General features: G+C 40.2%; 1 protein-coding gene across 12 annotated transcripts in view; it reads right to left on the bottom strand.

Annotated features, from left to right (window-relative positions):
* Positions 1 to 237: 237 nt before the first annotated feature.
* Positions 238 to 14,749, bottom strand: part of Ndae1 (Na[+]-driven anion exchanger 1) — a 139,501-nt gene continuing 124,989 nt past the window's right edge. For 9 of the 12 annotated variants that reach the window (XM_019055366.2, XM_019055370.2, XM_019055368.2 and 6 more), the window contains 7 exons: positions 14,420 to 14,598; positions 8,992 to 9,202; positions 7,884 to 7,991; positions 7,290 to 7,421; positions 6,452 to 6,627; positions 3,137 to 3,251; positions 238 to 484 (listed from right to left, as the gene is read on the bottom strand). In XM_019055366.2, the coding sequence (XP_018910911.2) occupies positions 401 to 484; positions 3,137 to 3,251; positions 6,452 to 6,627; positions 7,290 to 7,421; positions 7,884 to 7,991; positions 8,992 to 9,202; positions 14,420 to 14,598 (1,005 nt within the window). In that variant the 3' untranslated portion in view covers positions 238 to 400. Of the gene's footprint in view, positions 485 to 3,082; positions 3,252 to 6,430; positions 6,628 to 7,289; positions 7,422 to 7,883; positions 7,992 to 8,991; positions 9,203 to 14,419; positions 14,599 to 14,749 lie in introns of those variants that run through there. The other 3 variants (XM_019055367.2, XR_002009748.2, XM_072303022.1) reach the window with 3 other exon arrangements.

The following is a 14,749-nucleotide window of genomic DNA, read 5'->3' as shown; positions in this document are numbered from 1 at the left end:
AAGAAAACGTCAACATAGTTATTCCTCATTCTCCTTTTTTCTTAGCCCCCTCCCTCTCACTCAGCAACAATAATAGGATTTTTGTTTTACTTCTATAATTTACTATTCTTAAGACTATTCTTAAGATAATTTTCGGCCCATGCTTTTTTATGGCGGAAAAATGTCAATACTTTGCCTCAGAAACTACAACCACGGAAATCACGGTTTAAAAAAGATATGTAGTCACTTCCAACGCTCTTTAAAAATAACGACAACGTAATAATTTATTATTTTATAACATTCAACAATGACCTAGTAAAAATATTAAACAAAACTTATGATGCAAATCACTTAATAAAATAGTCATGAATAACAAAAGTTTTGGTGTCTGTGATAAAGAAGTGACAAATGCAGCACTCCGTCATACAGCAGTCTCTTCGTCAGGTTTCTTCAGATATGTTGGTAGCCAATTTTTTAGAGAGTTTTTTCTTTTCCCAACGTCCATCTGAATAAAAAACAAAACCAAATTATGATCTGCCATACGCGATACGTGATTCCCAGACTCCCTGGTAAAAATTGGCAGTAGAATCTGTGTTCCAAAATACCATAGACCTACGGCCGGCTGTAAGATTTCCAATAGCTTCTATAGCCGGCTACACAATTTCTTATAGCCTTTTATAGCCGACGGCGATTAAGCAACTCACAGCCAGGCGATAAAGTGTATGCTAAACGTCACTAATCACGGATGCTAGGACTTAGTGAGTTTTTGGACCACTGCTCTCTTTTTGGGCCGTGGTATCTTGATTTATTTTACGAGAAAAGCTCCGTATTTTTGATGGATGCCTGCCATTCCTAATATATTAGAGCGCCTTCAGTTTCGTATGATACTGTGCAATACCTCTGGTGTCAAATAGTTGCTTCAAGCGCCGTGGCACGCTGCGGTGCGGCAGGCGGGCAGCCAGCGCGAAACGCGCATTGGCGCCTAAGGATACTTCACGCGTTGCGCAATGCGTGAAGTATCCCTGTTAGGTTTGTAGGCGCCAGTGCGTCGCCGCTCTGCTTTGTGTTAGGCTCTACTATTTAATCTGGCGGAGTCGGCGTCATTCAACTCATGATTTTGAAATGTTTGCACATCCTGTATGGATTATTCTCGTTTTAATTGATGAAAAAAATATGTATTGAAGGAAAATATAACGTGTGTTTTGTAAATATTAAGGTGGTTCCGTATCAAACTAAATGATTTCCAAAGCACACGAATTCCTACACAATTTTTTATAGCCTTTTATAATCGATGGCGAAAAAGCAACAGCCAGGCGATAAAGTGTAAAGCCCGGCTATAGGAACTATATAGCCCGGCTGCATAATTTTTTATCGCTTCGTATAGCCCGACCGTATGATTTTCTCCGCATTCTACAGCCAGCTATATGATTTTCTGTAGCCTTCTTTAGCCGGCCATAAGAATTCCTATGATATTTTGAAACGCAGCTCTTATCGCCAATTTTTACCAGGGTTTCAATTCTGATTTTTCGACTAAACTTGGCAATCTGAATTTTCAACTGAACGAGACAACAATTACTTAACTAAGGGTGCTACCTCCGTGAACTCTCATTCCTCAATTATAGACAGTCGCATTTTTCGAACACCTCATAAAGTCTGAATCAAAAGTGATGGTTAAAATGATTGCGTATGAAAGTAAACATAGATGTAGCGCGTAGCTCTCAACGGGCCAGGGTGTCCTATAGGCCATCTAGAATTTGAAACAGTATCATCTGAACCTTCTTGGATTTCTAGACAATAGAAAAGAACTCTAAATATTGTTTATTCCTTGCCTCAGCGTATCACCATACGTGAGAGATAAGGAAAAATTGTGATGAATTTAAAAGGTCCATTGGCAAATTAGAGCTTTAAGCCTGTACACTGCTTGACTGCGGGCTGATTATTGAAATTTATGGACAAAGCTATACACAAAGAGGACAAAAGGGAATTGACCTACTAACGGCAACCCACGAGAGACCCTGCATTTAGTCCATACTCCTTAGTCTATAAGAACCACCCGTTTCAACCAATAGGATCGCTCTATGCTCCCTATGTCTTCTTCGTCTATCGTTTTGTCTATAAATTCCAATAATCAGCCTGCAGAACGTCATAGTAGCTCAAAATGAATCTTAAAAAGGTTATTCATCACCAAACTGAGAAAAATTTAGGGGAACTCCAGGTTTCTCCCCCATTTTATGATGAGGAAACTCTGAGTCCTATGGGAGATTGGGGGCCAAATCGATGCCAAAAAAATGCTGTAACTATGTCTGTATGTGAATGAGCCAATTTTTCGTGGAAGAGAGCTTGAGAATCAACATTTGAAAACAGCGGGTACATTGTTGGGTCCTTATGGAATGATTCTGATCGATAAATTCCTATCTCAGCGATGCAACTTATCGATCAAGGTCCAGTGCCGGGGCGTGCTTGGCGATCTATCGATATTTCCCCATTTGAAGCTGTGGTAAACACTAAAAAAAAAGTCTCGGCGTTTTTACCAAGGCCCGTAGGTATCTTTACCATCTCACTTTTTTTTACCAATTATTGGTAATTTTATCAAGACAGACTGGTAAGCTTACCTAAAAACCGGTATTTTTACTGTTTTTTTTTTTCAGGTAAGAATACCACTTTTATTGGTAATCAATTCCCGGTAACTTTGCCATTTTATCTCGGTAATTCTACCACAGTCGATAAAAAATATTGGCGTTCTTACCAAGGTCCAGTAAAATTACCGAGAAAGTCAATAATTTTACCGAGATTTCTCGGTAAAATTACCAATTCCATAAATGGTAATTTTACCAAGAAAAAACTGGGATCAATTGGAACCCTGAATTCTTGGTAATTTTACCCTTTTCTCAGTAAATACACCGAGATTTTTTTTTTTCAGTGAATAATCGACTTTTAAGGTATTTGCTGCGGACACCCTGTTTATCGATACTTTTCCATAAGACGGATTAATCGGTATATCGCAAAGCTCGTCACGCCCCGTCGAGTCATTCGATATCGACTCAACAATCGACCCGCAGGTGTGTTATCCGGATTTTCTTATAAAATGTGGCTCATCACTTACACTAATGGGGTTTTACAATGGAGTGGGTGGGGGATAGGGGAGAATCTTCCCCACCTTGATCGTGAGTCCTTCCTCTTCGTCCTCTTCCGTCATGATTGATAGGCGCCGCCTCTCTTCATCGGAAATTGCATCTTTCTTCGTTCCGCGCTTCTTCAATTTGGCGGGTATGCTAAAACCACGGGCAAAATACATTATCACCGTAGACAGCATAATATAATCAGACATTTTTAACTATATTACAGGAACAACTAAATACACCCATAAAAGTAGAGCTCATTAATCATTTAAACAACAGCTATGCAGAGTGCCAGTGTGCGAAAAGTATTACCATATCTGCGCCCTTCTGAGATTGGTTCACTACAATGCTTATCCACACTGGAAAAAAAACACATTGGATCTAGAGCCCAGACTCTTAAAAACATCGACAAGAAAAAATACTCTTGATTCAATCGAATTTTTGCTTAGATCGAGAACCAAGCCTCTTAATTTGAGCGGATTTCCTTTTGATTTAAGCAAAAATCTGATCGAATCAAGAGTATTTTTTCTTGTCAATGTTTTCAAGAGTCTGGACTCTAGATCCAATGTGTTTGTTTTTTTTTTTTTTTCCAGTGCACAATGGTTGCTCTTACAATGCTTATGGTGGGTGCCCGGTGCCAGGTGCAATCATTTCTTCTAATCTGAAGTAAAATGTTACGTATGTGGTAAAAATTCCTCAGTCCTGGATAAAGTGCTTCAGAAATGCTTAGAAACCGGTTTCGGTTCTGATAACAATGTTGCACTGTTTCCAGGATTGAATCCAACCGAGACCTTGATTCCATTGTCAGCATTCCCTGGTAAAAATTAGCAGGAGAAAGTGTGTTCCAAAATATCATAGACCTAAAGCCGGCTGTAAGATTTCCAATAGCTTCTGTAGCCGGCAACACAATTTCTTACAGCCTTTTATAGCCGATGGCGATTAAGCAACAGCCAGACGATAAAGTTTATTCTAAACTTTACTAAATACGGATACCAGGACTTAGTTAGTTTTTGGACTACCGCTCTCTTTTTGTGCCGTAGTATCTTGATTTATTTTGCGAGGAAAGCTCCGTACTTTTGAAGGATGCCTGTCATTCGTAATATGTTGGAGCGCCTTCAATTTCTTATAATACTGTGCAATACCTCTGGTGTGAAATAGTTGCTTCAGACGCCGTGGTACGCTGCGGCGCGGCGGGCGGGCAGAGAGTGCTAAATGCGCATTGGCGCCTACAAACCTAACAGGGATACTTCACGCATTGCGCAATGCGTGAAGTATCCCTGTTAGGTTTTGTAGGCGCCAGTGCGTCGCCGCTCCGCTTTGTGTTAGGCTCTAATATTTAATCTCGTGGAGGCAGCGTTTTTCAACTCATGACTGAAATGTTTGCACACTCGGTATGGATTATTCTCATTTTAATTCATGAAAAAAAATGTGTATTAAAGGAAAATATAATGTGCGTTTTGTAAATATTAAGGTAATTCCGTATAAACTTAAGGATTTCCAAAGCACACGAATTTCTACACAATTTCTTATAGCTTTTTATAGCCGATGGCGATCAAGTGTAAAGTCCGGCGATAGGAACTATCGCCCGACTGAATACTTTTTTATAGCTTCGTATAGCCCGGCTATATGATTTGCTCCGCTTCCTACAGTCAGCTATATGATTTTCAATAGCCTTCTTTGGTCGGCTATAAGAACTCCTATGGTATTTTGAAACGCAGCTCCTATCGCCAATTTTTACCAGGGTTGTACAAGCAACAATTATTTTTCTCAGTACAGTTTTAGGTCTTTCGTTGGGGTTTGGAGGTCAAGTAAAGAAACTCAACCCACAGAAAACTGTATTTTCTCAAGAGAAATGAGTGACACACTTAATAAGAGTGATTCTCGTGGTAAAAATATCCATCAAAATTTGTTCAAAACTCATTTTCAGATGATGGAAATTTTACTATTTTTTTTGCTTTGGTATGAGTGTGTTCTGCACGGATGCTGAACACATGCAAAATAATCTGAAAGCAGCGCAGTTTTTCTGTACCAGAAGGGGTAGGATGACAATACTCTTCCCGAAAAGACACTCAACAGCTATCTACAAAACGATAAAGAGAGCAAAATCCAGAACAGGTCTGCGGAGGCCAAATGATCGATTCGATTGCATTCGATGAATTTGGATTAAAATTTTCTGTTAAGATTATATACATCGATTAAACAGGAAATAGAAAACTTCACTACAAATCTTCATAGATATCAAGACCTTCCTTTCCGCGGGATTGTTACTCAACTCAAAGACGAATCAATAAATACTGGCGCTCTCTAGACAGATCTTTCCTTTTTTCAAGCTCGGTGTGATTGCATCTATGCGTGCAGTATAAAAAGCATGAGGAAACGGCTACAATCTTCAATCGAATCTACTTTAGGTACAGGCAGATGATAATCTGTAATTCATTCAGAGTTTATACATCAGTTGAATCAAGTTGGCAATGCTGTTTTCTCCCTATTTAAATTCGATATGAGCCCTTCGAGCCTAGGTAAGGCAGTCTGCTTCGATGGATATCGATTATTTTACATATATTTGAATGGGTGAAATACAGTGTTGCCAACTTGGGAATGACGTCACTGATTAATGTACACAACAATTAACATCAAGTGCTGTAATCTACCAGCGTGAAAATATCCTAATAGGAAACATCATTAGTGGCGGTGACCACTCTTTGGTTTATATATGTAGATACATCTCTTCTAAAACTAAGAATTCAAGGATGAATGAGAGTAAATTTCACTCTATGATAAAAAAAAAACTACTCTAAAAGTGTATCCTCCCAACAATATAGTGTAATATTAATAAATATAGTGTACCCTACGTGGATTTGTCTATAAAGGATGTGGAATATGTGTTTTAAACTCTTAAAAAGTTTTAACTCTTACTCCTTCTGCAGGTGGCCTTAGGTTTTCAGGTTAATTTTACTCTATCGTGGTAGACCTTATAATAAAATTAGGTTTCTCAAATCTCAAGAAAATATTGAATTTTAAATTAAAATAAAATAGCCTCATTCAACCGAATGAGTCTATTGAGGAGAGAAACTGTTATATTATTGACTTTTTTTTTTCTCGTCTTAACTTTGGAAGATAACCAACCATCCCGGCTATAATTTGTTTTAATACCCCTCAGTAAAACAGTTTTTCCAACCCTCCAATGCTGTTTTTTGGAGCTTATTTGATTACTAAATTCCGTTGTTTTTTATTGAACTGTGTGTTAAACATTGGTCAAGCCCAAAAAGCCAAACTTTTGATTCACTAACATAGCTTAAGAATACGAAAAAAGCAGAAAACACACGACTCACTTGATGATTCATTGAACTCACATGATCTTTCCTTTTGTTTTTTCCTCTGTGCTATCCCTATTTACTTGTTTCCATATTCCTGTTTTATTTACTTCCTCTGAAATATTGATGGATGCAAAAGGAATTTTCATTATATTCCCGTTGGCAAGCGGAATTTGTAAATTTCCGCTCGGTTCGAAACCCATTGGTTTCTCTTCCTGCAACAACATATAATCCATGAAGATAATCGTCATAAAAATTATACTTCTTTAAATAACAGAGCATAAACTGTAACAAGATGCCATAGACATTTCAAAAGCGAGGAATATGTACTGAATCGCTCACACATATTCATCATGTAATGTTATAAGAATAAAAAATAATAGCTGGCACGATTAGAAATCTCGTCATTAAAAGAAACAATCAAAGATACCCAGAGATCATTTAAAGAAACCCAGGTCCTAATGTTAGTCATAAAAAGTTGTCACCCCACTCAACCGACAATCCGGAAAATAAAAGATGAAATACAGTGAATCAAAGTGCCTTCAAAAGTGCTCAACGCAACTTAACATACGTTCCTACAGTTGCAGCAGACGCTTTTGAAGGCACTAGACTAGCAGGTATCATGATTGTTTGGAGCATGAGTGGGGCTCTGAATATTTCCATCTCTCTGAATACGTGTGTTAGGGAATTTTTACGTGTTTCCTCTTACAGTTACATGATTTTCCCCTGAAAAGTTAGGGAAAATATCCTAAAGACAGATGTTGCAAAATAATTTTTCTGTATAAAGTCAAGGCGATCCTCGCAGTATTTCTTTTATATGTATTTTCTCTCTCTCAAAAACAAGAGTAGCTTATGCACAATAGGAAAACCAACTTACCTCATCCACATCAAGTCGTTCTTCCTCCTCACTTCGTCTTATTGTGTCAGGCATTACGTCATCAAGAATTTTCAACTCTCTTTGAGTGAAAACCCAATCAAGAGACTTCCTTATTCCTATCATTACGACCAGCTGGGGACAAATTGAGTTCAAGAGTTAGTCACGCAGCGGAAAAGGAATAGGCGCACTTAACGAATATTCCAATTCATCGGCGGTCAAATTATCATATTCGCACAATATTAAAGGCTGGTCGCCATTGACAGAATTTTTAAAAATGTTTGTTTATGATCAAAAGAGGAATTTCAATTAACACCACAGCATATATATAATATAGCCTACGAGGGAAAGGTCTATAATATATATGCAATTATGCATACCGCCATTTCATTAGAATTTTTTCTATTCTTTTTTTATAGGTGGTAAGTTATGCACATTCGGATTGGCAGTTATTGCATTTTGCAGTGAATTAAAGAGAAAATGTTCTTTTCGGCGAAGAGAAAAAAAATCCATTGATAATCACAATGAAAATTTCATTTTTAGCCGCACGTATATTTTTTATTTAACATTGAAACTGCATTTTATTTCAATACGTACCATCAAAGGGAAGAATATAGATGTTTGACTAAAGGACTTAATCAGCCACAAAACAACTAAACAGCACAGTTGAATTAAAGTGAAAAGATGGACACGTTTTATTGGCACCTGAAAAGAAATGAAAACAAATTAATTAACAACGACATATAATTTGCAAACAATTCAGCAATAACGCAGGAGATCGTTCCAAAATGAAGAGCCAAACGTGGTGAATTGAATCAGCAGTATACACTTAAGGAGGGAGATTTTTATCTTGTTATGTTTTAATTCACTCAGTGTGATTACGTCATATAAGATAACTCTTATTTCAAATCAAATGGATTACATTTTGTAACGAGGAACCACTATCTCTGCCTCTTTCATAAAACCACATATCTGCACAGGGAAATGAATGGCATGTATGCTGTTTCTAAAATGGGCCAGAAATATTGGTTCCTTATTGCAAAATGTAATCCAAATTTCGTAAAACTTTCTCTTTCCGATTTTTCTAAAATTGTTGTTGATACTTCTTACACAACAGCTGCTTCGAGCAACCGCTCATCGTCTGGTGTTTAAAAAAATGTATAAAAACTAAAATTATGATGCGTTTTCGCGATCGCGAGTAGTTCGGTATCCGCGTTCGCGTTCGTGATGTGACTATGTGACGTGTTCGTGAACGCGGACGCGGATACCGAACTACTCGCGGTCGCGGAAAAGCATAATTTTAGGTTTTATACATTTTTTTAAACACCTGACGATGAGCGGTTGCTCGAAACAGCTGTGGTGTAAGAAGTATCAACAACAATTTTAGAAAAATCGGTAAGAAAAAGTTTTACGAAATTTGATAAACACTGGGGAAAAAAACACATTGGATCTAGTGTCCAGACTCTTGAAAACATTGACAAGAAAAAATACTCTTGATTCAATCGGATTTTTGCTTGAATCAAAACGAAATCCGCTTAAATTAGGCTTGGTTCTTGATTTAAGCTAGATTCTGATTGACTCAAGAGTACTTTTTCTTGTCGATGTTTTTAAGAGCCTGGACTCTGGATCCAATTAATAATTATTTAATAATAATAATTTAATAAAAAAAATAAGAAAAATACTCGTTGAACAAGTTCTCACGTACTTGTCGCAAGAACATATAATCGGGCTGATACTTGACAGGCATTAAAATAATCAGCATTCGATCGAAGAATTGAAGCCCTTTCAAAGATGCTACGCCCATGTAGAGAAAAACTCCGAACAGAACTGGCATAGGGATATGACGAAGCATCGGTGTTATCAAAACAGAAAAACCAATCATCAAAAATATCATAATGTGCGTCACTCTCTGCTCCCTGAAAAAAAAAGAGACAGCTCATAATTATTTGGTTTTTCAGTGTTTCATTGCACTTTGAGGTTAATCAACAGCACATGCTAAAAAGAGGTATATGTAAGGGATTAAGAGAGCCTCCCAAAATTTCGCCCCTTTTTCGGTATTCGATTCGACCATCGAACCAAGGTTTAGGTGGAAGCATATAATAACAGAAAACTCAGGAAAAAATTTCAAGATGAGTGTAGGAACCGTTTTCGAGTTACGGAGGGGCAAAGGGTCAAACTCCGGCCTTCTTTTTCACTGTTTTCTTGTTGAATTGACGTGTTAACGGGGTTGTTATCATTGTTTACACATGTTATACACACCGGTTCCTACGTATTTTTACACGCAAAATCGAGTTTTAATGTTGACGAGTCGATATAGCGATCGGTTATATCGATTTTTTTAAGATTCTCCACGGAAAATCGACGATTTTTTGTGATTGAAATTGTTCATTTTTGATTCATGGATGACTATATGCACCTAATATGACTGTAGTACACCAACACCTACGTATTTGTTCTTGTAGAATCGATTTTTAACGTTAACGAGTCGATATATCAATCGCTTATATCGAATTTTTGCTATTTTATAGGAAAATCAATGACATATTGGTATTGAAAATGGTTATTCTCCATCCGAGAACAAACAAATTTTGGGATGGAACACATTTCCGGTCGGGTCGATTTCCAGTTGAGTCAAGTTTTCGATTGGGGCACGTTTCCGGTAGAGTAAAAATTAAGATTTTCGATTTCTGATGAAGTGAAATTTCGGGTGGATAACGAATCCCGTTGATTGTGGTTTCCAATCGGTCATATTTCCGATTGAATCAAATTTTAAGTAAAGATTTCAGATCAAGTTTTCAGTAAAGATTTCTTTACGCCTTCAAATCCAGCGATACTCTCCGCTTTGCCAAGGAGTTAGTTTAGTTGCTTAACCGAACCTAACACAGATTATTGATGACATTTCACGAACTCGCGAGTGTGCTAGCTGGCACCATGTATCCAAGAAGAAGGGGCTAACGTATGTTTGAATTCAAAGCATAATAATCCCTACTTCCAATCTCGTTTTTTCACTTTAAAACGATTTAATTTGTTGATTAAGCACGAATAGATTGCAATTTGCCGGCGATTGCTAATTATCATACATTATTAAACATATATACCTGAGAATGTTTGCGAAGAAACTAATGAAAAAAAAAGAAATTATAGACTGAACAATTACAATAATTGCCTGTGCAAATGTTAATTAAACAATACTAAAGCACTAATCGATGGTGAAAGTGCAGAAGTGCGAATCTCGGAAAATACGATTTTCCAGGAGAGTAAAAAAACTGTCTGCATTCCTCTTTATTGTCGGTAGAAGGGTAATAATTCTTGAGGATAGCAAGAATAAGATGTTTTCTTAAACTCCATCAGCATAGTTTCAATAATTTCTCGAACTGTTAGAAAATACGGCAGAAATGCCGAGATTCGCGTTTTTGGCACGAAGAATCGACACTTCATCAGGAGATACGCATTTTTGCAATTGGTGTTTTAAACTTGTTGGTGGATTTGGATCATTTAAAGACTGAAACAAGGATTTCACACTTAAAATTCCTTATCAGATAAGATTTAGTTGGTCATTGATGCTCCATCCATCCATACTTTACGCTTGCCTAATGGACCAGTGGATACAGTACCTTTTCTTCAAATTCGATTATTCACAGTTAATCAACGAAAGCTCATTTTATCCGTGCGAAAATTTTTAAATTCACAACCGCTTTTGAGTACGTTGCGATCTTGTAAACGGCGACTCCTTCAATTTCGCTTCAGAATACGATGCCCGCACAACAAGGGACTTAAAATAAACAATCTGATCCAGCCGCCTCCAGGCGCTCTCTTCTTTGCAATGAGACGGAGAGACCAAAAAATATCTTACTATTTTTCCAAGTTATTATTCCTCGGCAATTTTCGGAATAAGAGGCTCGATTTAAATCCCAAAATTATGAACTTTTTGGTCAACATCGTTGTAAAAGGCCGCTCACGATGGATACACAAAGGCGCCTTCAAATGTATCCATAAACTTAATGCAAAATTATGATACCACTATTCGTGCTTCACGGCAGCCATTTTGCATAGCCGGCCATTTGAAGGCGAATCATTGACTTCAAGATACTGGGTATGAATTAAAGAAGAGTCATCCAAAAGGCCAACACTCCGGGGGCTCCCACCTGCAACATACGGAGCCAAAGCCGGGAGCCAGCCCCCTGAACCCTAAGGAGCCAAAGCCGGGGGCGAGCCCCCTGAACCCTATGGAGCCGAAGCCGGGGGCCGCCGCCCTGAACCCTAAGGAGCTAAAGCCGGGGGTGAGCCCCCTGAACCCTAAGGAGCCAAAGCCGGGGGCTGCCCCCCTGAACCCTAAGGAGCCAAAGCCGCGGGCGAGCCCCCTGAACCCTAAAGAGCCAACACCCGGGGCGAGCCCCCTGAACCCTAAGGAGCATAAGCCGGGGGCCAGCCCCCTGAACCCTAAGGAGCCAAAGCCGGGGGTGAGCCCCCTGAACCCTAAGGAGCCAAGGCCGCGGCGAGCCCCCTGAACCCTAAGGAGCCGAAGCCGGGGGCGAGCCCCCTGAACCCTAAGGAGCCAAACCCGGGGGCCAGCCCCTGAATCCTAAGAAGCCGAAGCCGGGGGCGAGCCCCCTGAACCCTAAGGAGCCAAAGCCGGGGGTGAGCCCCCTGAACCCTAAGGAGCCAAAGCCGGGGGCCACCCCCTGGCAACTACGGCACCTAAGCCAGGGGCCAGCCCCCGGGCAACTAAGGAGCCTAAGCCGCGGGCCAGCCCCCTGGCAAGTAAGGAGCCTAAGCCCGGGGCCAGCCCCCTGACAACAAAGGAGCCCAACCCGGGGGCCAGCTCCCTGGTGCCTAAGAAGCTAAAGCCGGTGGCTGCCTCCCTGGCAACTAAGGAGCTTAAGCCGCGGGCCAGCCCCCTGGTAACTAAGGAGCCTAACCCGGGGGCCAGCCCCCTGCCCCCTATGAAGCTAAAGCTGGGAAATGCCCACCTGGCAAGGAAGGAGCCTAACCCGGGGGCCAGGCTCCGGGCCCCAAAGGAGCCAATCCCGGGGGCCGCCCCGCTGGCAACTAAGGAGCGTAAGCCAGGGGCCAGCCCCCTGGCAGCTAAGAAGCTAAAGCCGGGATACGCCCACCTGGTATCTAAGGAGCCTAAGCCGGGGCCATCCCCCTGGCTACTAAGGAGCCTAAGCCGGGCTCCCGCCCCCTGGCAACTAATGAGCGTAAGCCGGGGGCCCGCCCCCTGGCAACTAAGGAGTGTAAGCCGGGGGCCAGCCCCCTGGCAACTAAGGAGCCCAACCCGGGGGCCAGCCCCCGGGCCCCTAAGAAGCCAAACTCGGGGGCCGCCCCCCTGGCAACTAAGGAGCCTAAGCCGGGGGCCAGCCCCCTGGCAACTAAGGAGCCTAATCCGGGTCCAACCCCCTGGCAACTAAGGAGCCTAACCCGGGGGCCAGCCCCCGGGTCCCTAAGAAGCCAAAGCCGGGGGCCGCCCACCTGGCCCCTAAGGAACCAAAGCCGGGGCAGCACACCTGGCCCCTGAGTAGCCAAAGCATGTCGTTTTTTCTCGGATGGAGATTAACCAATTTCAATTCGAATATATGATCGATTTTCCTATAAAATTGCAAAAATTCGATATATGCGATGGATATATCGACTCCTTAACGTGAAAAATCGATTCCACAAGAACCAATACGTTCGTGTTGGTGTGCAACAGTCATATTAGGTGCAATTAGTCATCCATGAATCAAAAAGGAATAATTTCAATCTCAAAAAATCGTCGATTTTCCGTAAAGAATCTTAAAAAATCGATAAAACCGATTGCGAATTCGACTCATCAACATGAAGACTCGATTTTCCGTGGAAATATAAGTAGGAACCGCTGGTATAACATGTGTAAACGACGATAACAGCTCCTTAGACACATCAATTCAACGAGAAAATAGCGAAAAATAAGGCCGGAGTTTGACCCCTTTACCCCCCCTCCCCCCGTAACTTCAAAACGGTTCCTATACTCACCTTGAAATTTTTTATTGAGTTTTCTGGCATTATAAGCTGCCACTTAAACCTTGGTTCGATGATCGAATCGAGTACCGAAAAAGTGGCGAAAGTGAGCCCTTATTTTTGGTGGCTCTTTAATCAAGAGATGTTACCCTTTTCATTGAATGAAGTAAAAATATTCAAGATTTTTACATTTGTTTCCAGCTGGACGACAATGGTGTTCTCGACTAATTATTTTTTTTCGTTCATCATGAAAGTAAAGGAGATTAAAGTATTTTCATACGAGTAATATTGACTACGTCACAAATTTAGCTACCCAATATTCCGTCGAAAATATCGTTCACATGGACTCCGATAAAAAATTAGTCAGAAGTAAAAAGGTAAACAGTAAACGATCAATTTGACGTGATTAATCAGCGTTAAAAAAGCTTTGTTAAAAGTGGTTAAATAAAACGTAAAACAGAACTAATAAGTGTATATGTAGAATCTGAGTGATACGTAGTTTCTTTCGATTTCATTCATTTGCGCATGGTTCGTTTCGGGGAATGATTTGTCCAATTACACGTCAGCACGTCTAAGTATTACATAGTGTGACTTCAATTGGCACAGATCTCCAGCTCAGTTTTCCCCAAATAATTTACAAGCCCTTTTCCTTTTGCTGCAACATTGCGACAGTCGCGGCTGAAATGAGTTGCACTCATTGCAAATCACGTTTCTTGCCTATCAAAGTTTCAGGCAAAGCACAAATGGACTACATTTGCAATTTGGAACTATAAATTCTAGCTCGGTTTAATGACAACGTATGTGCCATTAGTTCCCCTATGCACATGAGTGTTTTTTCAGATGAGCCAGAATTTACAGCTCCAAATTGCAAAATGCAGTCCAAATATGCAACTAATGATCTAAAAACCTCCGATATGCTTCAGTCTGAGCAAATTTTCAAATAAGAGGGTCTCCATGCGTCAAGCAACTTGCATTTGTCCGTATGCTTATTTTTCTGCCTCGCGTTAAAGTCTCTCAGGTGATTCCTGCATTTTGCCGTCTTTGCGATCTCTCGTGTGTTTTAGCATGATTTTTTTTTTTGAGGGAACTGAGCAAATCACGTGAGAACACGCAAAAAGTTATGTTCGTGAACAAATGAGAAAGTATCCATTTACCTGACCCCAAGAAACTGAGGTTTTTCACCGGGAGCAGCACATTCAGATTCTAATTTTAAAGAATTGACATGATTAATTGAGAGAACAGTTGCAGCGACAAACCATGGTAGACCCATTATTGAACAAATTGCAATCAGTATCGCCAACACAAATAAATCCAAATGATATCCACAGCCTTTCTGCAAATTGTCAAAAAAAAAATGCAGGTAAATTAATAAGCTGATCTGCTTCGAAGAACTATTTATAGGAAAGAGATAATTTTCGATAACGGTAGGAGACATTTCATAAAATTATAGTCTGATAGGATTTAAATAAGTTTGAGTGTTTGTG

The sequence above is a fragment of the Bemisia tabaci genome, chromosome 7, assembly GCF_918797505.1.
Source record: "Bemisia tabaci chromosome 7, PGI_BMITA_v3".
NCBI lineage: Eukaryota > Metazoa > Arthropoda > Insecta > Hemiptera > Aleyrodidae > Bemisia > Bemisia tabaci.
The sequence above is the reverse complement of the archived record's forward strand: the minus strand, read 5'-3'. Positions and strand labels throughout refer to the sequence as shown.